The following is a 27529-nucleotide window of genomic DNA, read 5'->3' as shown; positions in this document are numbered from 1 at the left end:
TCCCATTGGCAGAAGGGTCAAGAACCAGAGATTTAAGATGATTGGCAAAAGGACCAAAGGTGACCTGAGGAAAAACTTTTTTACAACAGCGAGTGGTTAGGATCTGGAATGCACTGCCCGAGGGGGTGGTGAAGGTTCGATCATGGCCTTCAAAAGGGAACTGGATAACTACTTGAAAGGAAAAAATTTGCAGGGCTATGGGGATAGGGCAGGGGTGTGGGACTAGCTGGATTGCTCTTGCATAGAGCCAGCGCGGACTCGATGGGCCGAATGGCCTCCTTCCATGCTGTGACCTTTCTATGATTCTACGATACAGGCAAGATGTGATTGCACTAGAGAGGGAAGAGTGGAGATTTATGAGGATGTTGTCAAGACTGGAGAATTTTAGCTGTGAGAAAAGATTGGATAGGCTGGGGTTGTTTTCTTTGGAACAAAGGAGGCTGAGAGAGATTTAATTGAGGTGTATAAAATTATGACGGGACTGGATAGAGTGGATAGGAAGGACCTATTTCCCTTAGCAATGGGATCAGTGACCAGGGGGCATAGATTGAAAGTAATTAGTAGAAGGATTAGAGGGGAGCTGAGGAGAAATTTTTTCACCCAGAGGGTGGTGGGGGTCTGGAACTCACTGCCTGAAAGGGTGGTAGAGGCAGAAACCCTCAACTCATTTAAAAAGTACTTGGATGTGCACTTGAAGTACCGTAACCTACAGGGCTACCGACCAAGTGCTGGAAAGTGGGATTTAGCTAGATAGCTGTTTTTCGGCCGGCACAGGCACGATGGGCCGAATGGCCTCCTTCTGTGCCGTAACTTTCTATGATGCTATGATTCTAAAACAAAATAAAAATGACATATTTCACAATAACATGATTAAATTTATCTCTTGAATTGTCTTTTGTATCTTTTAATGCCTTCAGTAAGGTTTCACTTGAAGGCTTCAGCCTCTTTCAGAAGCTTGGGCTTGAACTTGATATTTTTGCCCAGAGATGTGATGTTGTGAGTTGTCTGAACACTCGTACTGTACCTAATTTTCCAGGATGCCTCAATACCATTCAGTCACCTGTACTGACAGAATATTTTTCTTTATATTACACTACAGGAAGGATGTGATCGCTTTGGAGAGGGTGCAGAGGAGATTCACCAGGATGTTACCAGGGCTGGAGCGCTTCAGCTATGAAGAGAGACTGGGAAGATTGGGTTTGTTTTCCTTGGAGCAGAGGAGGCTGAAGGGGGACATGATTGAGGTGTACAAAATTATGAGGGGCACAGATAGGATGGATACTAAGGAGCTTTTTCCCTTCGTTGAGGGTTCTATAACAAGGGGACATAGATTCAAGGTAAAAGGCGGGAGGTTTAGAGGGGATTTGAGAAAGAACTTTTTCACCCAGATGGTGGTTGGAGTCTGGAACTCACTGCCTGAAAGGGTTGTGGAGGCAGGAACCCTCACAACATTCAAGAAGCATTTGGATGAGCACTTGAAATGCCATAGCATACAAGGCTACGGACCAAATGCTGGAATATGGGATTAGAGTAGACAGGGCTGATGGCCGGCGCGGACACGATGGGCCGAAGGGCTGTATAACTCTATGACTCTCTATATTCTCGTAATTTCTGCTTAGTTGCTTTTCAAAACAATTTGAAGAAATGCTGGAGGACAAATTTGAAAGCTTTATTCAGGTAAAGTTTATACAGCATGTTTTATGTGTACGAGTAATAAAAAATGACTGTACCGATTACATATCCATGGTTCTGCGTTCTATAAGCTTTAGAAAATACATCAAGCCGATATTCAATTTTCAAAAAACATTTAAATATTGAAACCAACTAATTGTTTTTGTTGACAGCTAGACAATGTAATTGCTAACAAATGAGACAGAGATAAAGAGGCAGATAGACAGTGGCTTTCCTCATTTAAATAGAATTTTGAAATCAAAGTCTGATTGAGGAAAATGGATAAGAAAGCAGGATATGGGAGGGTCATAGTGAAAGAGGGTGCGGGCGAGGGGGGCCTCTGGGCTTTTGCCATCCACCTTTGAGGGGAGTGATTACCAGTGGGGAGGTGTAAATGGAGAGTTAAGTGTGACTTGAGTGGCAACAGAGTAAAGGCGAGTGGAAAATGCAGGGGTGGAGCAGGTAGTTCGAAGGGGACGAGGGGATATATTAGTAGTAAGGGGATTGGGTGAAGGATGTGATTGGGGAAGGGATTGTTCCTGCAACTGTCACCATAAATGCAGCCTTTGTGACTCTTTTCTCCATTCAGTACATGTGGAGTAGCTTGGCTGGAGGTGCTTTGAGCAGCTGCCTGTCAGAAGTGCTCTCAACAGCGCCCAGACACACATGCTTTTAGTAGCTCCCCTTAGGAGATGCTTTTAGTTGCTGCTGGAAGGTTAAACCTATATAACTAAGTAAAGGGTAATGGGTACCTAATATACTGAGGAATGCAGCGGGTGAAAATAGATTTACACTCATTATTCTCCACTGAAAGAGTACACAATCTTAGCCACGTCATCATGGGGAGGCACTGAACAGAAACCTGGTACTCCTGCATGTAGAGAGAGCAACGGTTAGAAAAATAAAATTCAATAGGTGGGTAAGTTCGGTACAGACATGTGCTAGCAGCTTGTTAAACAGCAATACCAACATGTTTCCTGGCACTGCTCTTAGTGCTAGCAAACCTGGTACATGATGTAATGTCACCCTGTCCTTAACTCCCAAATCGCCAATGGCATCTCCACAAAGAAACAAGAGTATTGACTGTCAGTTTTTGTAAAAAAAATTTTTTTTGTCTCTATTCAATTTTCTTAACTTATATTTTGTATTGGTAGAAGCAGGGGATAATGGCCAAGGTCACACAAAGTATCAGATCAACAGCAAACTATCAGCTAAGAACAGACTAGCTGTCTGGGAAAGGACTCGACAAGATGCGCCTTTATTATGGGCCATATAATTTCTGTCTGAAGTGTTGACTGATTAATTAATGGGGGGGGGGGGGGGGAAGAATAGACATTATTTACAATCTTATTCTATTGTCAAAGATGGCCACACTGTGACACCTTGCTGCTTAAGGGAATCATTCTGTTCAATTCGTCCAGCTTTGCAAGACAGAAGTGACCTGGTTGGAGATCAAAGGATAGGCCTCAGTCTGGGCTAGTGACTTTGACTTTCGGCTGCTTTTGAGAAGAAGCCAGGGATATTGATTGACTGGAGCCCACAATTTGTAGTCAGACACTCGGTCCTACAGGATTACATCTGTTTCTTGGGGGGTCATGGGGAGCAGTCATTATATTCAACTCACTAAATTCTGTGCCAGCCCAGGCAGGCAGGCTAGAGTGACTGTGCAATAAGTGGACTTCTAGTTAAAGGTTCATGTTTAGAGACAAAGCGAGTTACATCTTTGTTGTTTTATGCATCGACTAGCATAGAGAAATATATAAGAAACATAAGAAATAGGAGCAGGAATAGGCCATACGGCCCCCATACTGCTCCGCCATTCATTAAGATCACATTAAGATCTTCGACCTCAAGTCCACTTTCCCGCCCGATCCCCATATCCCTTGATTCCCTTAGAGTCCAATAATCTATCCATCTCAGCCTTGAATATACTCAACGACTGAGCATCCACAGCCCTCTAGAGTAGAGAATTATATATCTCACTATGTTAAATTGCGTACTGTTCGTTCATCTATCTTATTTAAAAAAAACATTCATTGGTTCGAAGCCTGTGTCTTGATTTGGTGAGTGTTTAACAAGTCTGCCTTTTGAAGTGAGGAGAATTCACATGTTAGCATGTGATACCTTCCAATTGCTGGCATACAGAGTTCTCAGATAGGATCCCTGGGTCCCCTTATCGTTTATTTAGATATTAAGCAGAAAAGGGTGCAATCTGCATCGCGGGGATACCTACAGGAGTGAGTGGCGAAACTATAACTGGGAAAATATCCAAGACAATAAAACAAACTTATGTAACAAAAGCAAAATACTGCGGAGGCTGGAAATCTGAAATAAAATGCTGGAAATACTGAGCAGGTGAGGCAGCATCTGTGGAGAAAGAAACAGAGTTAACGTTTCAGGTCAATGATCTTTCGTCAAAACTTATGTGACAGTTTCCTAAATTTGAATGTCAGAAATATGCACTGGAATTTTATTGTTCTTCCTTTCTTAACATAGGCCAAAGAAAGCATACTTTTAAAGGTTAACCCCCGGCCCACAGTGAGATTTAAGGAGGGAAATCACTTCCTGCCTGCCTGCCTTTTCCTCTCACACACATTAAGTACCTTAGGAATTCAGCTGAATCTGTGCCGTACACAAATTTGTTATACGATCATATATAGTACAACCTGGCCTCATTTCAGCAACAGCATTTAGTTCAAGTCAGTCTCTTTAACATAATTCACACCCCCAAGAAAGCTTGCTTTCTATTGAATGCTTCCTTTCTTCAGTTCTTTGTTTCTTGTGCCCTATGTTGGTACAGTCCAAGGTTAGGGTAATCCTTACAGTGGATTGATCCTCTGGTGTTCATTACATAAAATGGAAGGACAAGCTACAAAAGGTAGCATTCAATACTATAAACTGAAGCTGGTATCCAGCCCAACATGCACAGTGACACAGTGCGAGGTACATGTGCTCCGTTAAATTCCAACCCTGAAACCCCCTTCCTAATAACTCAATGAACAAGGCAAAAAACATGACGGGGGTCTATCTTCCTGATCATGGCCACGAGCCTTCTCCATTCTTTCGAAGCCATGTGCTTTATTTGTCTCTCCAATGACTCATGAACAAGATAAAAGTTAAAGATATGCAGTCTACCAGGGACTCTCAGACCAAAATCATATTCACTGCATCCTCATCTCACTTCATCCTCCACTTCTGGAACATTTATAGCATCCCCTCCCATCTCAATTCTGTCCATATTCATCCTGCCCTCTATTAGTTCTCATTTTCATCCAGCCAATCAGTGTCCCTGGCCTCTTCTCAAAAACAGCCATCAGTCAAAGTCACATTGAACAGAATGGCTCCCTTAAGCAACAAGGTGTCACAAAGCACTTCTGAGGAACAGTGTGGCCATCTTTGAAAATAGAATAAGATGGTTGGGATTGTAAATAGTGTCTCCATTCGGCCCATCATGTCTGTGCCAGTTCTTTGAAAGAGCTATCCACTTAGTCCCACTAGAGAGTCTAACCACCTCCCCTTGACATTCAACGGCATTACCATCGCCGAATCCCCCACCATCAACATCCTGGGGGTCACCATTGACCAGAAACTTAACTGGACCAGCCACATAAATACTGTGGCTACAACAGCAGGTCAGAGGCTGGGTATTCTGCGGCGAGTGACTCACCTCCTGACTCCCCAAAGCCTTTCCACCAAGGCACAAGTCAGGAGTGTGTGCCTGAAATATTCTCCACTTGCCTGGATGAGTGCAGCTCCAACAACACTCAAGAAGCTCGACACCATCCAGGACAAAGCAGCCCACTTGACTGGCACCACATCCACCACCCTAAACATTCACTCCCTTCATCACCGGCGCACCGTTCGGGACAGTGCACTTTAGGAAAGATGTGAAGGCCTTAGAAAGAGTGCAGAAGAGATTTACTAGAATGATTCCAGGGATGAGGGACTTTAGTTACGAGGATAGACTGGAGAAGCTGGGGTTGTTCTCCTTGGAACAGAGACGGTTGTGAGGCGATTTGATAGAGGTATTGAAAATCATGGAGGGTCTAGACAGAGTAGATAGAGAGAAACTGTTCCCATTGGAGGAAGGGTCAAGAACCAGAGGACATAGATTTAAGGTGATTGGCAAAAGAACCAAAGGTTACATGAGGAAAAACTTTTTTACACAATGAGTGGTTAGGATCTGGAATGCACTGCCCGAGGGGGTGGTGGAGGCAGATTCAATCATGGCCTTCAAAAAGGAACTGGATAAGTACTTAAAAAGAAAAAATGTGCAGAACTATGGGGATAGGGCGGGGGAGTGGGACTAGCTGGATTGCTCTTGCATAGAACCAGCACGGACTTGATGGGTCGAATGGCCTCCTTCCGTGCTGTAATCTTTCTATGATTCTGTGCCTTTTGAAAATCCAAATATATTACATCCACTGGTTCTCCTTTGTCTACCCGGCTAGTTACATCCTCAATAAACTCTTAACAAATTTGTCAAACACGATTTCCCTTTCATAAAACCATGTTGACTCTGCCTAATCATATGATTTTTTAAGTGCCCTGTTACCACTTCCTTAATAATGGATTCCAGCATTTTCCCAATGACCAATGTCATGCTAACTAGCCTGTAGTTCTCTGTTTTCCCTCTCCCTCCCTTCTTGAATAGCGGGGTAACATTTGCTACCTTCCAATCCACTGGGACCGTTCCAGAATCTAGAGAATTTTGGAAGATCAAAACCAATGCAGCCACAGTCTCTGCAGCCACCTCTTTTCAAACCCTAGGATGTAGGCCATCAGGTCCAGGAGATTTGTCGGCTTTTAGTCCCATTAGTTTGTCCAGTACATTTTCTCTAGTGATATTAATTGTTTTAAGTTTCTCCCTCTCATTTACCCCTTGGTTCCCCACTATTTTTGGTATGCTTTTTGTGTCTTCTACTTTGAAGACAGATACAAAATATTTGTTTAACACACCTGCCATTTCCTGATTCCCCATTATAATTTCTCCTGTCTCAGCCTCTAAGGGACCAACATTTACTTTTTCCACTCTCTTCCTTTTTACATACTTGTAGAAGCTCTTACAATCTGTTTTTATATTTCTTGTTAGTTACTTTCATATTCTATTTTCTCCCTTTTTATCATTTTTTTGGTCGTCCATTGTTGGTTTCTAAAACTCTCCCAATCCCCAGGCTTATTATTCTTCTTGGCAACATTATAGGCCTCTTCTTTCAATCTAATACTGTCCTTAACTTCTTTAATTAGCCACGGGTGGATCACTCTTCCCATGGAGTTTTTATTTCTCAATGGAATGTATATTTGTTGAGAATATTGGAATATTTCTTTGAATGTTTGCCATTGCTTTTCAACTGTCAAACCCTTTAATTTAATTTCCCAATCTACCTTTGACAACTCTCCCCTCATACCTATGTAATTGGCTTTATTTAAGTTTAAGACTCTAGTTTCTGACTTAAGTACGTTACTTTCAAACTCAATATGAAACGCTATCATATTATGATCGCTCTTCCCCAGAGGTTCTTTTACTGTGAGATTACTAATTAACCCTGTCTCATTACACAATACAAGATCCAAAATAGCCTGTTCCCTGGTTGGTTCCATGGTGTATTGCTCTAGGAAACCGTCTCGAATACATTCCATGAACTTGCCTTCCAAACTACCTTTGCCAATTTGATTTGCCCAGTCTATATGCAGATTAAAGTCCCCCATGATTACTGAATTACCTTTGTTACAAGCTCCTGTTACTTCATGATTAATACACTGTCCAATGGTATAGCTACTATTAGGGGGCCTATAAACTACTCCCACTAGTGTTTTCTGCCCCTTGTTGTTTCTTATTTCCACCCATACTGATTCTACTTCCTGATCCTCTGAGCCAAGATCCTTTCTCACCACTGTCCTTATGTCATCCTTTATTATTAGGGCTACACCCCCACCTTTTCCATTCTGCCTGTCTTTTCTAAATGTCATGTATCCTGGAATATTTAGTTCCCAACCGTGGTCATTTTGCAACCATGTCTCTGTAATGGCTATTAGGTCAAACCCATTCATCTCTATTTGTGCAATTAATTCATCTATCTTGTTACAAATGCTCCATGCACTCAGATAAAGAGCCTTTAATTTTGACTTTTTAACCATTTTTTCCTGCCTTGACCTTACTTGTTGTTGCACTATTATTGCTAACCTGTCTATTCCCTTCCTGCCACACTCTGCTTATCTTTACCCAAGTCACTATTGTTTTAACTTTTCTCATTAGATTTCTAAATTTCCCCTCACCTGACCCCTCCCTCCAACTTTTTAGTTTGAAGCCCTATCTACAGCCCTAGTTATTTGATTCGCCAGGATGCTGCTCCTAGCCCAGTTTAAGTGGAGCCCGTCCCTTTGGAACAGCTCCCTCTTTCCCCAGTACTGGTGCCAGTGGCCCATGAATCAAAACCCTTGTCTCCCACACAACTCTCTGATCTGTTTGACCCTATGCCAATTTGCGCATGGCTCAGGTAGTAATCCAGAGATTATTACCTTAGAGGTTCTGCTTATTAAGTTAGACCCTAGCTTCTCAAACTGTCTCAGCAGAACCTCATTCCTAGTTCTACCTGTGTCGTTGGTCCCTACATGGACCACAACAACTAGATCCTCCCCCTCATGCTCCAAGTTCTTCTCCAGCCGCGAGGAGATGTCCTTAACCCTGGCACCGGGCAGGCAACACACCTTCGGGACTCTCAGTCGCGGCTGCAGAGAACAGTGTCTATCCCCCTGACTATACTATCCCCTAACACTACCACATTCCTTTTTACTCTCCCCACCTCAATGGCCCCCTGTACCACGGTGCCATGGTCAGTTTGCCCATCCTCCCTGCAGTCCTTGCTCTCATCCGTGCAGGTAGCAAGTACCTCATACCTTTGGACAAGGTCAAGGGCTGAGGCTCCTCCATCACTAGGATCCTGGGTTCCCGTATCTGCCTGACTTGCAGTCACACCCTCCTGTCCCTGACCAGTGAATGAATCTAAACTACTACTAAGGGGTGTGACTGCCTCCTGGATCGAAGTGTCCAGGTAACTCTCCTCCTCCCGGATGCATCGAAGTGTCTGCAGCTCGCACTCCAGCCCAACAACTCTGAGCTGAAGTTCCTCAAGCTGCAGACACTTACTGCAGATGTGGTTGCTGGGGATCACGCTGCTCTCCACCAACTCCCACATGCTGCTGTTACGACACACCACATATATGAAAAAGAGCAGTGATCCCAACACCGACCCCTGTGGGACACCACCGTATACTTCCCTCCAGTCTGAAAAGCAACCGTTCACAGCTTTCTGTCCCTTAGCCAATAATCTATATAATTTTTCCTCTGTGCTTATTTGCTGATTTCTCTAGATATATATGGGTGAGATACACGAGCGTGAGAAGACATCTCGGCTCAAAATGTGACGAGCACACAAAAAAACTCAAAGCAACACAGAAAAAGTATGTCACGGATATCCATTTACTTTCTCATTTCAACACTCTCAATTTACTTCTCTCATCCTTATTTTAATTTTCTCTCTCTGCAGAATTGTTTTTCTTCTCACGGATTCTATGCTCCAGTGTTTTTTTTTTCCTAAGTCTCTGTGCTAATCCGATCTTTCTGACTCTGTGCTGCACTGCTTTCCTCTAACTCGGTCGCTCTTTGCTGGGCTGTCTGCCCAATCTCCCTCTGCGTGCTGCAGTGTCTTTCCTCTCACTCAGTCTTTGTTTACTGTGCTATCTGTTTGCTCTCCCTCTGGCTGCTGCAGTGTCTTTCCCCTTATTCAGTCTCTCTTTGCTGTGCCTTCAGCTTGCTCTCCTTGCTGCAACGTTTTCTTCTCAGTCACTGCTGCGCTATCTGCTTGCTCTTCCTCTGTGTTCTGCAGCCTTTTTTCTATCATTCAGTTTCTCTCTGCTGTGCTGTCTGCTTGCTCTTCCTCTCTGTGTTACGGTCTCTTTTCTATCATTCAGTTTCTCTCTGCTGCGCTGTCTGCTTGCTCTCGCTGTGTGCGCTACAATTTCTTTTCTATCATTCAGTTTCTCTCTGCTGCGCTGTCTGCTTGCTCTCGCTGTGTGCGCTACAGTTTCTTTTTTATCATTTGGCTTCTCTCTGCTGTGCTTTCTGCTTGCTCTCTCTCTGTGTGCTGCAGTGTTTTTTTTATCATTCACGTTCTCTCTGCTATGCTGTCTGCTTGCACTCCCTCTGTCTACTGTAGTATGCTTCCCCTTTTTCAATTTACCTTTTGGAATGTCCGTTGACTTTTTCTTCTGTCTTTTTTTGTTAGAGTGTCTCTGCACTGGATAGTCTTTGAAATGGATTTCTTTTTTGCTCCGAGTCTGTTTCGCTCGTCCTCTTGTCTGTTTTGCTCGCTGTGCGGGACTGTTGTTCTCGATGCTCCCTTTGCAGCAAAGATCCTTGATGGCCTTGCAAAAACTGGAGAGCATCAACATATCTTAATGTCGGTGGTAGGAAAGATATTGGAATCTTTCCTCAAAGATGTAATGGAAAAACATCTAGAAACCAGAGATATAATAAAGAATAGTCAGAACGGATTTCAAAATGGAAGGTCATGCTGGATCAACCTTATTGAATTCTTTGAAGAAGTAACTGAAAGAGTAGATAAGGGTAATACAGTGGATGTAATATACATGGATTTTCAAAAGGTCTTCGATAAGTAGACTCATGACTAAGGTGAGAGCATGCGGAGTCAGGGAACAAATAGCAGAATGGACAGAAAACTGGCTACAAAACAGAGAGTAGGGGTTAAAGGTAGTTACTCAGACTGGCAGAAGGTGGGAAGTGGTGTTCCACAGGGATCGGTGCTGGGACCACTGCTGTTCACCATTTACACAAACGATTTGGACTCAGGAATCGGAAGTACAATTTCAAAGTTTGCAGAGGACAGCAAATTGGGGAATATAGTTAATACTGAGGAGGACTGCGACAAAATACAGGAAGACATTAACAAACTTGCAGAATGGGTGCGTAATTGGCAGATGAATTTCAATATAGACAAGGATGAGGTGATGTATTTTGGTAGGGGAAATAAGGAGGTCCTTGGAAAATACTCCCTTGACCATCTATTTCCCACTGGGAGTCCCTGACCCTGGGAGTCCCTGTGAGTGTATAAGATTCACTGATGTCAGGGAAGGTGAACAATGGTAACATCCTAATGCAAACTTGGCAGCAACATGGGGAACACAACAGCCAGCTGTACTTCTTTCAGTCTTACTTGCCCTCCAGTGCCTTAGTCCAGTTAGCTGCAGCAGCCCACTTCAATCAACCCTGAGGCAATCAGAGAGGGCTCGGTGCCCGCCCCCCGGGCCTGAGCCTAGGCCTGAGGCCGCAGGCTCTGCAACCCCATCTACTCCTCACCCACTGCGCAGCCGCTGGCGGCGTCCTGTCACGTGATGCCAGGCCCATTGTCAGGGCAACAACACGCGCGGCCCGTCGGCGCAGGGGGCGGGGCCATACACCTAGCAACGGCCGTGCATAGCAACCGACAGAGTGACAGCCGCCGCGGAGCGAGCAGGTGAGGCCTCGGGTGTCAGGTGTTGCTGCAGTTCCAGCGGCTTCGGTTGCTGAGTCTGTCGTCACCCATTTAAAGGAGGCGGCGTTAAACGGGGTAAGGAGTATTGGGGATTAAGGGAATGAGGAGGGTGGGGGTTGGAGGAGATTGGGTATTGGGGAGGGTGGGGGTTGGAGGAGATTGGGTATTGGGGAGGGTGGGGGTTGGAGGAGATTGGGTATTGGGGAGGGTGGGGGTTGGAGGAGATTGGGTATTGGGGAGGGTGGGGTTGGAGGAGATTGGGTATTGGGGAGGGTGGGGGTTGGAGGAGATTGGGTATTGGGGAGGGTGGGGGTTGAAGGAGATTGAGTATTGGGGAGGGTGGGGGTTGGAGGAGATTGAGTATTGGGGAGGGTGGGGGTTGGAGGAGATTGGGTATTGGGGAGGGTGGGGGTTGGAGGAGATTGGGTATTGGGGAGGGTGGGGGTTGGAGGAGATTGGGTATTGGGGAGGGTGGGGGTTGGAGGAGATTGGGTATTGGGGAGGGTGGGGGTTGGAGGAGATTGGGTATTGGGGAGGGTGGGGGTTGGAGGAGATTGGGTATTGGGGAGGGTGGGGGTTGGAGGAGATTGGGTATTGGGGAGGGTGGGGGTTGGAGGAGATTGGGTATTGGGGAGGGTGGGGGTTGGAGGAGATTGGGTATTGGGGAGGGTGGGGGTTGGAGGAGATTGGGTATTGGGGAGGGTGGGGGTTGGAGGAGATTGGGTATTGGGGAGGGTGGGGGTTGGAGGAGATTGGGTATTGGGGAGGGTGGGGGTTGGAGGAGATTGGGTATTGGGGAGGGTGGGGGTTGGAGGAGATTGGGTATTGGGGAGGGTGGGGGTTGGAGGGGATTGGGTATTGGGGAGGGTGGGGGTTGGAGGAGATTGGGTATTGGGGAGGGTGGGGGTTGGAGGGGATTGGGTATTGGGGAGGGTGGGGGTTGGAGGAGATGGGAGATTGGGTATTGGGGAGGGTGGGGGTTGGAGGAGATGGGAGATTGGGTATTGGGGAGGGTGGGGGTTGGAGGAGATGGGAGATTGGGTATTGGGGAGGGTGGGGGTTGGAGGAGATGGGAGATTGGGTATTGGGGAGGGTGGGGGTTGGAGGAGATGGGAGATTGGGTATTGGGGAGGGTGGGGGTTGGAGGAGATTGGGTATTGGGGAGGGTGGGGGTTGGAGGAGATTGGGTATTGGGGAGGGTGGGGGTTGCAGGAGATTGGGTATTGGGGAGGGTGGGGGTTGGAGGAGATTGGGTATTGGGGAGGGTGGGGGTTGGAGGAGATTGGGTATTGGGGAGGGTGGGGGTTGGAGGAGATTGGGTATTGGGGAGGGTGGGGGTTGGAGGGGATTGGGTATTGGGGAGGGTGGGGGTTGGAGGAGATTGGGTATTGGGGAGGGTGGGGGTTGGAGGGGATTGGGTATTGGGGAGGGTGGGGGTTGGAGGAGATGGGAGATTGGGTATTGGGGAGGGTGGGGGTTGGAGGAGATGGGAGATTGGGTATTGGGGAGGGTGGGGGTTGGAGGAGATGGGAGATTGGGTATTGGGGAGGGTGGGGGTTGGAGGAGATGGGAGATTGGGTATTGGGGAGGGTGGGGGTTGGAGGAGATTGGGTATTGGGGAGGGTGGGGGTTGGAGGAGATTGGGTATTGGGGAGGGTGGGGGTTGGAGGAGATTGGGTATTGGGGAGGGTGGGGGTTGGAGGAGATTGGGTATTGGGGAGGGTGGGGGTTGGAGGAGATTGGGTATTGGGGAGGGTGGGGGTTGGAGGAGATTGGGTATTGGGGAGGGTGGGGGTTGGAGGAGATGGGAGATTGGGTATTGGGGAGGGTGGGGGTTGGAGGAGATGGGAGATTGGGTATTGGGGAGGGTGGGGGTTGGAGGAGATGGGAGATTGGGTATTGGGGAGGGTGGGGGTTGGAGGAGATTGAGTATTGGGGAGGGTGGGGGTTGGAGGAGATTGGGTATTGGGGAGGGTGGGGGTTGGAGGAGATGGGAGATTGGGTATTGGGGAGGGTGGGGGTTGGAGGAGATGGGAGATTGGGTATTGGGGAGGGTGGGGGTTGGAGGAGATTGAGTATTGGGGAGGGTGGGGGTTGGAGGAGATTGGGTATTGGGGAGGGTGGGGGTTGGAGGAGATGGGAGATTGGGTATTGGGGAGGGTGGCGGTGGGGGTTGGAGGAGATTGAGTATTGGGGAGGGTGGGGGTTGGAGGAGATTGGGTATTGGGGAGGGTGGGGGTTGGAGGAGATTGGGTATTGGGGAGGGTGGGGGTTGGAGGAGATGGAGATTGAGTATTGGGGAGGGTGGGGGTTGGAGGAGATGGAGATTGGGTATTGGGGAGGGTGGGGGTTGGAGGAGATGGAGATTGGGTATTGGGGAGGGAGGGTGGGGTTGGAGGAGATCGAGATTGGGTATTGGGGAGGGTGGGTATTGGGGAGGGTGGGGGTTGGAGGAGATGGGAGATTGGGTATTGGGGAGGGTGGGGGTTGGAGGAGATTGAGTATTGGGGAGGGTGGGGGTTGGAGGAGATTGGGTATTGGGGAGGGTGGGGGTTGGAGGAGATGGGAGATTGGGTATTGGGGAGGGTGGCGGTGGGGGTTGGAGGAGATTGAGTATTGGGGAGGGTGGGGGTTGGAGGAGATTGGGTATTGGGGAGGGTGGGGGTTGGAGGAGATGGAGATTGAGTATTGGGGAGGGTGGGGGTTGGAGGAGATGGAGATTGGGTATTGGGGAGGGAGGGTGGGGTTGGAGGAGATGGAGATTGGGTATTGGGGAGGGTGGGTATTGGGGAGGGTGGGGGTTGCAGGAGATGGGAGATTGGGTATTGGGGAGAGTGGGGGTTGGAGGAGATGGAGATTGGGTATTGGGGAGGGTGGGGGTTGGAGGAGATGGAGATTGGGTATTGGGGAGGGTGGGGGTTGGAGGAGATGGGAGATTGGGTATTGGGGAGGGTGGGGGTTGCAGGAGATGGGAGATTGGGTATTGGGGAGGGTGGGGGTTGCAGGAGATGGGAGATTGGGTATTGGGGAGGGTGGGGGTTGCAGGAGATTGGGTATTGGGGAGGGTGGGGGTTGCAGGAGATTGGGTATTGGGGAGGGTGGGGGTTGCAGGAGATTGGGTATTGGGTATTGGGGAGGATGGGGGTTGCAGGAGATGGGAGATTGGCCATTGAGTGGTATCATAGAATTATAGACAGGTTACAGCACGGAAGGAGGCCATTCGACCCGTCGAGTCTGCGCCGGCTCTACTCAAGAGCAATCCAGCAGGTCCCACTGCCCTATCACCGTAGCCCTGCAAATTTATTTTGTTTCAAGTACTTATCCTTTTGAAAGCCATGATTGAATCTGCCTCCACCACTCCCTCAGGCAGTGCATTCCAGATCCTAACCACTTACTGTGTTAAAAAATTTTTCCTCATATCACCTTTGGTTCTTTTCCCAATCACCTTAAATCTATGCCATCTGGTTCTTGATCCTTCCGCCAATGGGAACAGTTTCTCTCTATCCACTCTGTCTAAACCCTTCATGATTTTGAACACCTCTATGAAATCTCCTCTCCACCATCTCTGTTCCAAGGAGAACAATCCCAGCCTTTCCAGTCTATCCACGCAATTTAAGTCCCTCATCCCTGGAATCATTCTAGTAAAATCTCTTCTGCACCTTCTCTAAGGCCTTCACATCCTTCCTAAAGTGCGGTGCCCAGAACTGGACACAATACTCCAGTTGTGGTCAAACCAGTGTTTTATAAAGGTTCATCATGACTTCCTTGCTTTTGTACTCTATGCCTCTATTTATAAAGCCCAGGATCCCGTATGCTTTTTTAACCGCTTTCTCAACCTGCCCTCCCACCTTCAACGATTTGTGCACATATACCCCCAGATCCCTCTGTTCCTGTGCTCTTTTAGAATTGTGCCCTCTAGTTTATATTGCCTCTCCTCATTTTTCCTACCAAAATGCATTACCTTGCATTTAAACTTCATCTGTCACGTGTCTGCCCATGGCACCAGAGTGTCTCTATCCTCTTGAAGTCTATCACTATCCTCCTCACTGTTCACTACCCTTCCAAGTTTTGTGTCATCCACAAATTTTGAAATTGTGACCTGTGCTCCCAAGTCCAAGTCATTAATATATATCAAGAAAAGCAGTGGTCCCAGCACCGACCCCTGGGGAACACCACTGTACACCTCCCTCCAGTCCGAAAAACAACCGCTCACCACTACTCTCTGTTTCCCGTCATTTAGCCAATTCTGTATCCATGTTGCTTTGCCCCCTTTATTCCATGGGCCGCAATCTTAATAGCAAGCCTACCATGTGGCACTTTATCAAAAACTTTTTGAAAATCCATATACACCACATCAACTGCATTGCCCTCATCTACCCTTTCTGTTACCACATCAAAAAACTCTTATCAAGTTGGTTAAACATGATTTGCCTATGGATATGGAACGATTGGCGAGATAGGGAATTTGTGGAGATGGGGGATGGGGACGAGGTGAGGCAAAATGGGACAAGAAGCTGGGAGTTGGAAAGAGGAGGAGTGGGAGGGAAGGAAGGCAAGACTAAGAGAGGGCAGGGTGAATGTGTACTTGGAAGGGGGGAGGATAATGGCTAAAAAGAGAGGAGGAGGAGGAGCAGTGGGTGGAGCTGGAGGCACTGAGTGAGGACAGGTTCCTGCCTGGGGTTGGCAGTCACTGGGCTCACAGAGATGCATTAGGCAATGACGCTGGGGCCAGTAAGTAATTCATTCAGCCTGAAGCACTCCAAGCACTGCAGGGGGATGGGTCCCCGGGTTGGAACTGGAGCAGTGACCAGAGTCTGCTGCTGGGTCTCCAGCTGTGTGTGTCAGAGTCACTACCAGAAGCTGGTTCCAGGCATTAGCTCCGGGCGGTTGCTTTGGTCAGCCTGCGTTTGAGTCTGTCTCCTAACTGATTGCTGCACTGTGTACTAAGCTGCTGCTAACGTATGATTCTCTTCCTGTTCCCTCTAATCACTGCAGATGGAGGAACATGAGACCATCGATTTCAAGGCTCTGGAGCGGGAGTTACAGACGGCCTTGGCCCTTGATGAGAAATACAAGCGAGAAAATGATGCAAAATTCAGGGCCATTCATCAGCAAGTGGGATCATATGAGGAATTCAGGTAGTGAGAAATTTAGTGACTCCAAAGGATTGTCGAAGTCTAAATCCAGACATTGTTGATGCTAATGCGCTGGGGAGGTTTAAAGAAAGTAAGAACTTGCATTTATACAGCACCTTAGCGCTTTATAGCCAACAAAGTACTTTTGAAGTGTAGTCACTTTTGTAATGTAGGAAACGCAGCAGCCAATTTGCGCACAGCAAGATCCCACAAACAGCAATGTGATAATGATCAGATAATCTGTTTTAATGATGTTGGTTGAGGGATAAATATTGGCCAGAACTTCCCAGTTCTTCTTCGAAAGAGGGCCATGTCTAGCTGAGAGGGCAGACGGGGCCTCGGTTTAATGACTCATCCAAAGCACGGCACCTCCAACAGTGCAACACTCCGTCAATACTGCAGTGGGTTGTCAGCCTGGATTATTTGCTCAAGTCTCTGGAGTGGCACCCTTGTAGAGGGTGTTAGGGGCTTCTGTGGCCATTTCCAGGCTATGGTTGCAATCAAACCAGTTTTGAAATGCCGTGTTTGGAAATACTAATAAAGCTGATATTGTATGTAGCTAGCTGGCTCGATGGAAATGAGGTCTGAGGCCCAATATCGGGTGCATCTTGGGCCTCACCATTCAGGTGCAGAGACAGATAAAAATGAGCGCACCCGAATTTCTAGGGCATTAGATTTTAAAGTTTTCAATGTTTTCAAATAATATTTTGGGATACGGTATATTAATAATTTGAGATATGACAGGGAAAAATTGGATAGTGCCTGTTTTTGGGCAGGGGTAGCACGATCCACTATTACCCCGTGCCCAATGGCCCCTTCGCAGGCAGGACGAGACTTTCGTCAGGCCTGAGGACTTACCTGGTGGACCTGTGACCTACTCTATATACATGCCTTAGCCCCATATCCCTGCCTTAGCCCCATATCCCTTAATACTCTTGGTTCACAATCTGTCAATCTCAGATTTAGAATTCACAATTGAGCTTGCATCAACTGCTGTCTGCAGAAGAGCGTTCCAAACTTCTCCCAACCTTTGCATGTAGAAGCATTTCCTAACTTCAATCCTGCACGTCCTGGCTCTAAATGTTAGGCTATGTCCCCTAGTCCTAGTGTTCAAGTATAGGAGACCTCCAAAAACTGTTACAAATACCTCGGCAGCCAGAAGCAATAATCCAGCTACTAACCTGTAAATCCTGCATGGTCCCTTTTAAATAGCGCTGGTGAGGGTCCTCCAGGCACTCTAAGACACGTTCAGATGGTTGAGGTTAAGACCGTGCGTTAGTCTATCACTTTAAATCAGCGTTGCACACTGATTGTACCCATTTTCTCCTCGCTTTGCATGCTTCCGGTGTTTGTGATCTGCGCCTGTGCTAACTCCTATACCAAAATAGCGTCTGGCACACGGCACGTTGGAAACATGCGTGCGCAGCCAAGACGCCATCCTGGCATTTCAGGAGGCTGCGTAGTGCCCAATTTAGCGCCTGACGTGTGGTAAATGTAGCATGCTTGGGAGGAACAGGTGTCTTTGGACCTATGGTTCCCAAAGCTCTCCACCACTGGGGGTTTTCCCCAGTCTGGGTCTGTTGTGGATAATTGAGAGAGATTGATTGCTATGATTCAACGACTCCATTATCGTTGAATCATGCGACTACCAGAATGGTAGATGGTGAACTAGATGGACTTTGGTCTTTTTCCGCCTAGTGATTCCGGTGTTTGCAGGTGGGGGCAGGTCTCAGAGCCCTCTGTTTTGGCCAAGTTGGTTGGTCTAATTTGGCCTTACCGAGCTCCAGTAACAATCCTTCCCCCACTCCCAGCACAGAGTGACATCTGACTGAGGTGAACACCATTAATGATTAGTGCTCATCTCCAGAAACAGCCGAGTTGATGATGGGGACAGTGCTGGCCGCCCCCTCAGTCAGAGCACACGCAGTCCATACCTACCACTCTCTTCCAGTGGAAGTCATCTCCCCATCCCGTTCAGGACGTGTGGTATTGTGCATTTATGAGGCATGTCCTGACTGGGAGGGGAGAGGAGCACTGCGGGAAGCTGGTATCAGACCCGTGCGCTCGGAATAAGAGAGCTGCAGCGCTGTCTGTTTTATGCTGTACTGGTAGGTCAGCTGTTTCTGCTGGTGAGTTTTTGGAGATGAGCACTTTTCGTTATTGGGCTCCCCGTGTCCTATTTTATTTTTGGTAATCATACCAGAAAGTTATTTGCTCCCCCCTTCCCCTGCCCCTACTTACCCCTCCAATTCAACCCACACCAGGAGGTTAGACATTAGTGGGTATGAAATGAATCGTTTGTAACACAATGTAATTAACAGCCAGAGAACAGATACACTGACCCAGATTTTGCTGGAGTGGGGCATCTCGCGGTGCGCCCCATTTGTTAGATTTTTTTTTTCCTCACTCTTCACCTCAAAAATTTTTTGCACTGCAAATTGCTGGAAGTGCGAGCTGATAATGGTGCAGTGAGGGCAACGGGGCATCTGGGACTTTGGTGAACTACAGGATTGAGACAGAGAGGAAAAGTAAGAAAAAAATTTTAAAATTTAAAATTGTAAAATTGTAAAACCTCTAGGAACAATTTACTACCTGTTGGATGACACTCCACAGTTTCAAATGTTCCCTTTCTAGGCTGGAGAGGGTGTGTGGCATGTAGGAAAATAAATCATCATTAAAAGGGTCCTTACGTCGTTAAGTACCAGCCCTAACTTTCTGCGGCGAATTTAATTCTTTTTAACAGTGCAAATGCAGCAATTTCATGAAACTCATGGGGGAATTGATGGCGAGCTTCCGTTTTCGCGAGGCTAACAGGGGAGCAGTGCAAATCATCCAGCAATTTGTGGCGATTCGCAATTCACGGGCTATCTCTTCATCGTCACAAATTGCTGGGTTATTTACACACTAATACCGGTGAGCGCATTAAACTCAGCGTTATTTGCCAGCAAACTCTGACCCACTGTATCATCAGCAAGCTTAGTGACCAATTTAGGAAGTGGAAGCCAAGGAGCTCCACAAAGTGTAATATTAACCAAGCTTCTTCCTAGTAACACTCACTATGATTATAGTCATTGTACTGCCGATGAGTTTTAAAAAAACCTTAAGGATGATTATATGGAAGAGTACCAGGCGCTTTCTGAGAAACTGTCTTGGCTTCTAGATGGATTTCTAATCACTCGATCATGGTCTTTGACACTGTACGTGATCCCAGCAAGAGGGTGAGGCACACCTCCCTAAATCTGTCTTTATTTAACGTAAAGTATGAATCTGGAGACTTAAATTGACTCCATTTGTCTCCTTTATTTAATAATGTTTTGATTCAAACCCAGCGCTACCAGCAGCCCTTTTGGTAGTATGTTTGTACACCAGCTTGCAGCGTCACAGAATCGCGGATTTGGGTTTGCGGGCATGACTGTGTAATCCCCCCCACTCCAAAATCCCCATCAATCTCAGCCATGTTGCTCTGACCAAAGACAAATTGCTTTCCCATTGGGGTGGGGTGATTGTGACCCTCCAGAAGCTGATTCAGAGCAGCACAAGCAGTGACTGGGGACTGGTTCAGAGCAGCACTCGCAGTGACTGTGGACTGGTTCAGAGCAGCACACGCAGTGACTGGGGACTGGTTCAGAGCAGCACTCGCAGTTACTGGGGACTGGTTCAGAGCAGCACTCGCAGTGACTGGGGACTGGTTCAGAGCAGCACACACAGTGACTGGGGACTGGTTCAGAGCAGCACTCGCAGTGACTGGGGACTGGTTCACAGCGGAACACGCAGTGACTGGGAACTGGTTCAGAGCAGCACTCGCAGTGACTGGGGACTGGTTCAGAGCAGCACACACAGTGACTGGGGACTGGTTCACAGCGGAACACGCAGTGACTGGGGACTGGTTCAGAGCAGCACACACAGTGACTGGGGACTGGTTCAGAGCAGCACACACAGTGACTGGGGACTGGTTCAGAGCAGCACACACAGTGACTGGGGACTGGTTCAGAGCAGCACACACAGTGACTGGGGACTGGTTCACAGCGGAACACGCAGTGACTGGGGACTGGTTCAGAGCAGCACACACAGTGACTGGGGACTGGTTCAGAGCAGCACACACAGTGACTGGGGACTGGTTCAGAGCAGCACACACAGTGACTGGGGACTGGTTCACAGTGGAACACGCAGTGACTGGGGACTGGTTCAGAGCAGCACACACAGTGACTGGGGACTGGTTCAGAGCAGCACACACAGTGACTGGGGACTGGTTCAGAGCAGCACACACAGTGACTGGGGACTGGTTCAGAGCAGCACTCGCAGTGACTGGGAACTGGTTCAGAGCAGCACACGCAGTGACTGGGGACTGGTTCAGAGCAGCACTCGCAGTGACTGGGGACTGGTTCAGAGCAGCACACACAGTGACTGGGGACTGGTTCAGAGCAGCACTCTACAGTATGGGGGGATGAAAGTGGAGATAATCTGGCCCTCAAATATAAAGGGCCAAATCTTGCTGGGATGGGGCATTTTGTGGCAAGCACCGTTAGACATTTTCCTACACTCTTCAGCTCAAATATAATTTGCGCCGTAATTTGCTGGAAGTGCGAGCTGATAACAGTGTGGTGAGGGCAACAGGGCATCTGGGACCTCAGTGAACGACGGGACCATCAGTGTATCTCCTTAACCAATGAGATTGAAGGATTGAGAAAGAAACGGAGAAGGAGGGTGAATTCGAGTTAAATCAGGTACAGAAAGAGAAATAAAGAGAGGGAAAGAAATATTGGATTGAGAGACAGAAAGGAAAAGTAAGTAAAAAAAAAAATGTAAAATTTTGAAATTTGAAATTTTTAAAATCTAAGAAGAATTTGCTGTGTGCAGCAATGAGACTCAACAGTTGAAATTGTTCCCTTTCTGGGCTGGAGAGATTGATTGGCATTGCATTAGCAATTACCACGTCATTAAAAGGGACTTGTGCTGTTAATTATGAGCCCTAACTTTCTGTGGTGAGTTTAATGGGCAATTAATGTGCAAATCCAACAAGTTCTAAAAATAACGGGGAGGCTCGGGGCGAGATGCCGTTTGTGTGAGGCAAACGACAGAGCGGCCTAAATCGACCAGCAAGTCCCGAAGGTTTGCAACTCACGGCGTATCTCTTCTTCCCCTGAATTTGCTGGCTGGTTTGCGCATTAGTAACGGTGTGAATCATGAACTTGCCCTTATTTTTCCAGGAAGATTTGGCCCAATAATGGGAAAAATCCTGCTCTCGAAGGGCTCCTCTGTGAAGCTCAGCTGAGCAGCCTTCCTTGCAAGTGGAGCTGGCATCAGACAGTTGAAGCACATCCACTCACTCTGTGCTTTCACAGAGGTCAAAGGCTTTGGTTTTATATTTAAAGCAGTCTGTGCAGTGTTCAGTGTTGCACGAGGCTTCACACATTGGGCTTAATTTAATTTACGTCATCACTTTAGAATTCTCCGAGTCCCTGCCCAAACAAATCGCTCCACCAGAGCCGGGCTAAGCTTCATTACTGACAACCTGAGACAGCTCCCATTGTTTTCTCCCAAATTGTTAATTGAATCTTCAGCCCGATGAACATATTCATAACGTACTTGAATATGCAGTAGAAATCGGTGGATGACACAGTGAGGGTTAATAGTTCCCGTTTAATTTTGCAACCGATGACCTTCCTTTTATTTTTAAAATGATCCCAAAAGTACTGAGGTAGAAATTCGCTTTGGGGCGATAGTGTAAAACGGGCGGGATACGTCGCACCCGGTATATGTTGCACCCGATATTCGGTTCCATTGACTTCAGTGGAACTGAATATCAGGCGGAGCGAACAAATGGTGGCCCCTGCGATACTGCCTGGATTGCACTATCGCCCAAGACAAATTTCTACCCCACTGTGCTTTGCACTGAGAAAATGACCCAAATAGGAACTTTGTAGTTGCAGTATGGCTGGGGGTTTCTACAACATCCTAATTGACTCGTATTCTTTTTAAATGAGGCATGCAGCTCCCTACCCAATTCCGCCTCCTGTTCTCCCAAACACAATCACTCATGCTGGAGCAGTTTCACAGGCGTCAGCAGCCCTCTGATACCTTCTCCAAGTGTGAAATTCTAGACAGTGAGTGTCTAGCAGCTATTCAACCACGGGAGTCAGCTCAAATTTGTCCTCACCTGACGTACACACACACACACACACACCTCCCAGTAAAGGCATTACTGGATAGCGATCAGGAGCAAGAGCTCTGTTCACTGTGAAGAAGGGTTCAAATATCGGGACACAAGTTGAAATTGAGGAAGTTGGGAGTAAGATAAGGGAAGTTGAGTGAAACCTTTTCAGTCAAATAGTAATAGATGTGCAGAATAGCTTACCTGGGCAAGCCATTGAATTGGATGGGATCAAGAGGTAATGAGGTTTGTTTTTGGATTGAGAGAGATGGTGAGGAGGTAGGATTGTCCTATCGAAAAAGGACATTTTAAACTTAAAAGCCTGTTCATAAAAATTCTTATGCTGGTCCCTGGCTAATTTCTGCCCATTGGCACCTCAACTGAGCCCACACTTGGAATGAACGCTGTGACCTCCATGGTCTGTGGCTCAGTACTGTACCTCCTAATGCCCTTACCCGCAGAACATCATGAGGCTTCTAATGGAAGAATTAGAAGTCATAAGAGTGGAGGGGAAAAGAATCACAGCAAATGAATCCGATGTTTCCACGTTGTGTTCTGTAGAGATATTGTGCTGGCATCGCACCTGAAACCACTGGACTGGCGAAACAAGTTGGGAGCGAGGAATCAACCCTGGAATATATGTGCCAGGTCAACGAGCACAAAGGACAGTGTTCAGGTGGGACTATCCAAGGTTAGTGTTTAATGGTCATAGAGTTGGGCTAAATATGGTATTGTAGGTGGGGCTCTGCAGACAAGGAGGGGCAGGAGTCAGAGTCAATGGCTCATTAGACTCTGAATCTCGTCAGTGTTACAACTGGTTTCTTTCCCTCACCTCATGCCGTGGTAGGCTGCTAGCATTACAGTGATCCTGATTGTGCACATGTGAACTTTGAGCAGGAGTCACCAAATAATGATCAGGAGTGGGGAATCCTGGCTGGGCTTTCTCCTTCCTAACCAACTGTCTCACCAACATAGATCGGGGCTGCCTGGTCTGTACAGTTCAGTCCCACATTGGGAGAGCTTGAGTATCTCATTCAGTTCTACATGTCCCATCTTTTATCAACTCTAATTGGCTTTAAGTTTAACAAAAAATAACACCCCCACCCCCATAAACTATATTTTCTACATCATTTCGTCCCTCATTAAACTCCCCCAGTGGCAGGGTTCTTTTGTTCAAAATTTGCTTCATAATTTCCACTCTTGTCTCAAGCCATGTTTTGTGATAGTATCCCCCACCCCTAAGTTCAGTCACTAGGAGACTGCACAGCAGCCCCAGGCCAGCTGAACTTTTCTGGGCAACAAACAGCCCGAGCACAAGCAGACGTACTGAGAACATGTACGCCAGATGCCTCTTTCTGTTGTGCTGAAATACTCGTGCCCGTTCCCTTCAATATATTTTCTCACCCGTGCAGGGAATCTCTCCCCTCTCTCTTGGGGGAAAAAAATGGAAACTTCAGCAGCCGCAAAGTGTCTGGCAGGAGGTATTTTCCTAAAGTACGGAGCAGCCTAGTGCAGAGGTAGGGCAGGCTAGTTTCAGTTGATGCCCTATCTGCCTTACTGGGGCTCATTTGTGTTACGGTGGGGGTGGGGGGGATTCCCTTGGGGCTTCACCACTCTGGTGCCAAACTTCAGCAGAGACGCCGAACTTCTGCGTTGGAGCCAGAGAATCCCCGAGGATATTCACACCCAATATTTAATGTAAGACACAATGTAGAGTGCTGTGTGCGTAAGATGGTCGGAGACTACATTGCCTGAACTCATAAGGTTTCATCAAAATGGACCATTGAGTATCTGTAGATGTCCTCTGATTAGCAGTTGGGTCTGTTTGTAACGGTGTTTTGAGATTTAAGGCTTTTAACCTGGTGAGCACTAACGTGGAGGGAACCCGCGGAGGGATGTGCTGGTGTGTGACTGTAACACTATAAATGAAAGTGCGGTGTATCAGTACTCGGATGCTATCTACCGTGGAATGGGTAAGATGCAGTTACGTTCCCATGGTTACCCATGTGATGGCTTCCCCAAATTCTGCCATGAAAGAAAGGGGCCAGGGTTTTCTCACAAGGGAGGGAGAACGTCCCCATGCTGTTCTCCAGTGCCTCCTAAGAGCTGGCTACGGAGCAACATTGAGATACACTGGGAGAACAGGTGATCCATGAATCCTGGTACAAAGGAATTGAATTACTTCAGTAATCCTATCAATCTGCTGTGTGCATGTGAGTTCAGACCCTGCACCGTTGGGCTCAGAAAATCCTCCCAGTTGGAGCAGTCACTGTTTTTTGTGAATTTTGTGGCCGTCATGGTGAGGGCTGTTAGTGCTGGTCAATGGAACACCCAGTGTGCAGATTAATTACTTCCAGGTCAGGTCTGGCACAATTATCTGCAGAGCTCCCTCTACAATGCCCCAACGGTGTGCTTCAGCCCCAACCTCAAAGGAACAGCTTTGCCGTAACTAGTGTGACATTTCCCACACTAGCCATCCTATGGCCTCTCTGAGTGAGATTGTCAAATTAGTGATGAGTCATGGGCATGTTTTCTGAAATGGGTCCGTGTCTCCTAGGCACTGGGTTGAGACTGCCCAACTCATTTCACCGAAACACGCGCTATTTATCAACATTGTTCGGAAACACCATCACATTATTGGTGTTGGTTTAGGTTGAAGCTAATGTCACAGTATCTCTTCCCAAACCATAGGATCCGAACTCCCAGCCAAAGACAGCAGCTGAGTTTAGCCGTGACTGGAGAAGATACTACAGCACCGAACCAGAGAAATACACCTTCCTTCTCCACCTAGGCGCTGAGGTTTTGGGGAAAATCTTCAGCGCTGAAATTGGATTCGGTCTTCTCGGTGAATTCCTCGTCATCCTTTGCGATCATTTCCAACTGATAGATGGCCAGGCAATTTACCGGATCCTGCTGCATCTTTCCCTGACCAAACGGTTTGACCTGAATGTGGATTTCTTGAGTAGCAGAGAAAGAGAGAAAGGCCTGAAGTTATTTCAGATGTTGCAGCGGGAGTTGGATGGCTCTCCCTCCCTACGGCCGGACTGTGGGGCAGAGCTGGAGGCTGTTCAGGAAACTGCAAAAGGGGAGCGTGCTGCAGGGGAAACAATACATGTGGCAACGCTACAGCAATTGATGGAAGTGTACAAGCTGAGCTAGTCCAGCCTTCACAGCTCTGAAAGACTCTTCACCCTTTCACACTGTGATTCCCCCTGAACTTCAGGCAGAGCAAACTGTGCATTTACTAAAAGGGAGGGTCAGTTCGAGGGGCAACACTGTCGGTTCAAGGTACTTGCCCTGCTGTCCATTCAAAGAAATACAGTCCCCACCACGTCCATGTTTAAAACAGGCAGTCGCTTATATCAACCAAAAAGCGATAACTATTATCCGTTTGCATTAATGTCAGTTTCAAAGTTGCCGGTTACAGCGTGTTAAGAGCTCCATTTATTTCGGGCAGACTGACCAAAGCAAAGAGAGAACTCTTTTACTTTTCAAGTGAATTTGTGCCTATTGTCCATCAGCTTAAATGAATCAGATTAAATCACTTGTTGAAACATTGCTGATTGTAATAAAGTTAGTAATGTCCAGATGTACAGCCATCCGAAACCGGCAGACCTGCCGTGTTTTTTCCAGCACTTTTGTTTTTATTGCAGTTCCAGCTTATCTTTAGCACGTGCTGCAGTGTGAATGTTAACTGTCCTCTCCCTGGCAACTGTTTGCACAAACCCACCCACTATACGTGGTGGGGGACTGTATATATCGAGAACGATTAGCCGTGACACACCTCGACAGTTGTGTGCTTTCGCAGGGATGGGTCGGTCTAGATTGCCTCGCAGTCTGGGACAAATTAAGGTCTCTACTAGGCACACAAGGCTCCTTCCTGTCAGTGACATTACCGCTTGGATGCTTGGCCAGAGGCTCTCCACTGAGGTTAAAAAAAATTTGACATTTTAAGAAGATAAAATATGAAGGCTGATTTTTTTCCCCCTATATATTCAGGGACTACTTCAAGCTAAAAATATTTACCAGGACTTCCATTTCCCTTTAATCCACGATTTCTAAAATTCTCTATGCCTCAATTGGATGAAGCTGCTGGCCTATCTCATTACACTGGGCCCCTCATTACGCACACGGTTTGTGTGGACACTGGGGCAAACCGCCCGTTGTTCGTTTGGACACACAGGATTAGTGCTTGGTTTGGGCAATCTGTGCCAGGTGCACCAGTTTGTTGGTCCAGGCCAAGACCCCCTCTCCTTTCCGGTCCCCAGCTCTCCGGGCCCCGGTTGCGGGGCTCCACTCCGGGCCCCGGTTGCGGGGCTCCACTCCGGGCCCCGGTTGCGGGGCTCCACTCCGGGCCCCGGTTGCGGGGCTCCACTCCGGGCCCCGGTTGCGGGGCCCCACTCCGGGCCCCACTCCGGGCACCACTCCGGGCCCCGCTCCCCGGGCCCTGATTCCGGGCTCCTCTCTGGGCCCTGATTCCAGGCCCTGGCTCTCACTATCCAACCTGATATGTCCGGTCAGAGTGGAGCTTGTACATCTGATGCCGGCATGGATCAGTCTGCTCCAGCGCCTTCTGCTGTACCAGATTCTGCATGTGGCTGGAACGCTTGTTTGAGACATCACTCTGGAAATTCCTCACCAGGGCTCCTGAGGAGAGAGTATACGGGAGCAGCTATTACCCAGTCTGGGAGGATCCTGTACCCTTCAGTCAGAGACTCCCGTCTCTCCTCCCCAGAACAGCCCTGTGCCGAAGCTCCAGGTGGGGAGTTGGATGGTGATCCTACTGAGCCTGGGATTGTGGTCTGTGGGAGGGTGGATGTCAGATATTGAATAAGCTCCCTTCCTGCTTGTTAAGATGTAGACCCTAATAGAATACACAGCCTCTGCAATACGTTCTTAATGGCTGATGGGTGTTCACTCCAAACATTAGCACCTCTGAGTCTGTTGTTATTTTGAAATATTAACCTTTCTGCTTTTTTGAAAAAAAGCCCATAAAATAATAAAAAATGGCTGAATCCCCA

The 27529-nt window shown here is 47.6% G+C and overlaps 1 protein-coding gene and 1 long non-coding RNA gene across 3 annotated transcripts; one reads left to right on the top strand and one right to left on the bottom strand.

Annotated features, from left to right (window-relative positions):
- Nucleotides 1-1648: 1648 nt before the first annotated feature.
- On the bottom strand, nt 1649-11078 carry LOC137300028 (uncharacterized). Its single transcript, XR_010958020.1, has 3 exons — nt 10905-11078; nt 9912-10185; nt 1649-4038 (listed from the first exon to the last, which is right to left on the bottom strand). It is a non-coding gene; the product is annotated as an uncharacterized lncRNA (long non-coding RNA).
- Nucleotides 11079-11167: 89 nt separating this feature from the next.
- Nucleotides 11168-27529, top strand: ccdc103 (coiled-coil domain containing 103). 2 transcript variants are annotated; one of them, XM_067969271.1, is made up of 4 exons: nt 11168-11297; nt 16218-16360; nt 23070-23184; nt 25200-27529. In XM_067969271.1, exons 2-4 carry the CDS (start codon nt 16218-16220, stop codon nt 25665-25667), a joined length of 726 nt encoding a protein of 241 aa, XP_067825372.1. In that variant the 5' UTR covers nt 11168-11297; the 3' UTR covers nt 25668-27529. The 2 variants fall into 2 exon arrangements, with proteins under 2 accessions (XP_067825372.1, XP_067825371.1); XM_067969270.1 differs by having other exon boundaries at nt 23070-23199.

Source organism: Heptranchias perlo, chromosome 30 (genome assembly GCF_035084215.1).
Source record: "Heptranchias perlo isolate sHepPer1 chromosome 30, sHepPer1.hap1, whole genome shotgun sequence".
In the NCBI taxonomy this organism is placed as follows: domain Eukaryota; kingdom Metazoa; phylum Chordata; class Chondrichthyes; order Hexanchiformes; family Hexanchidae; genus Heptranchias; species Heptranchias perlo.
This window is presented reverse-complemented; position numbering and strand designations above follow the sequence as displayed.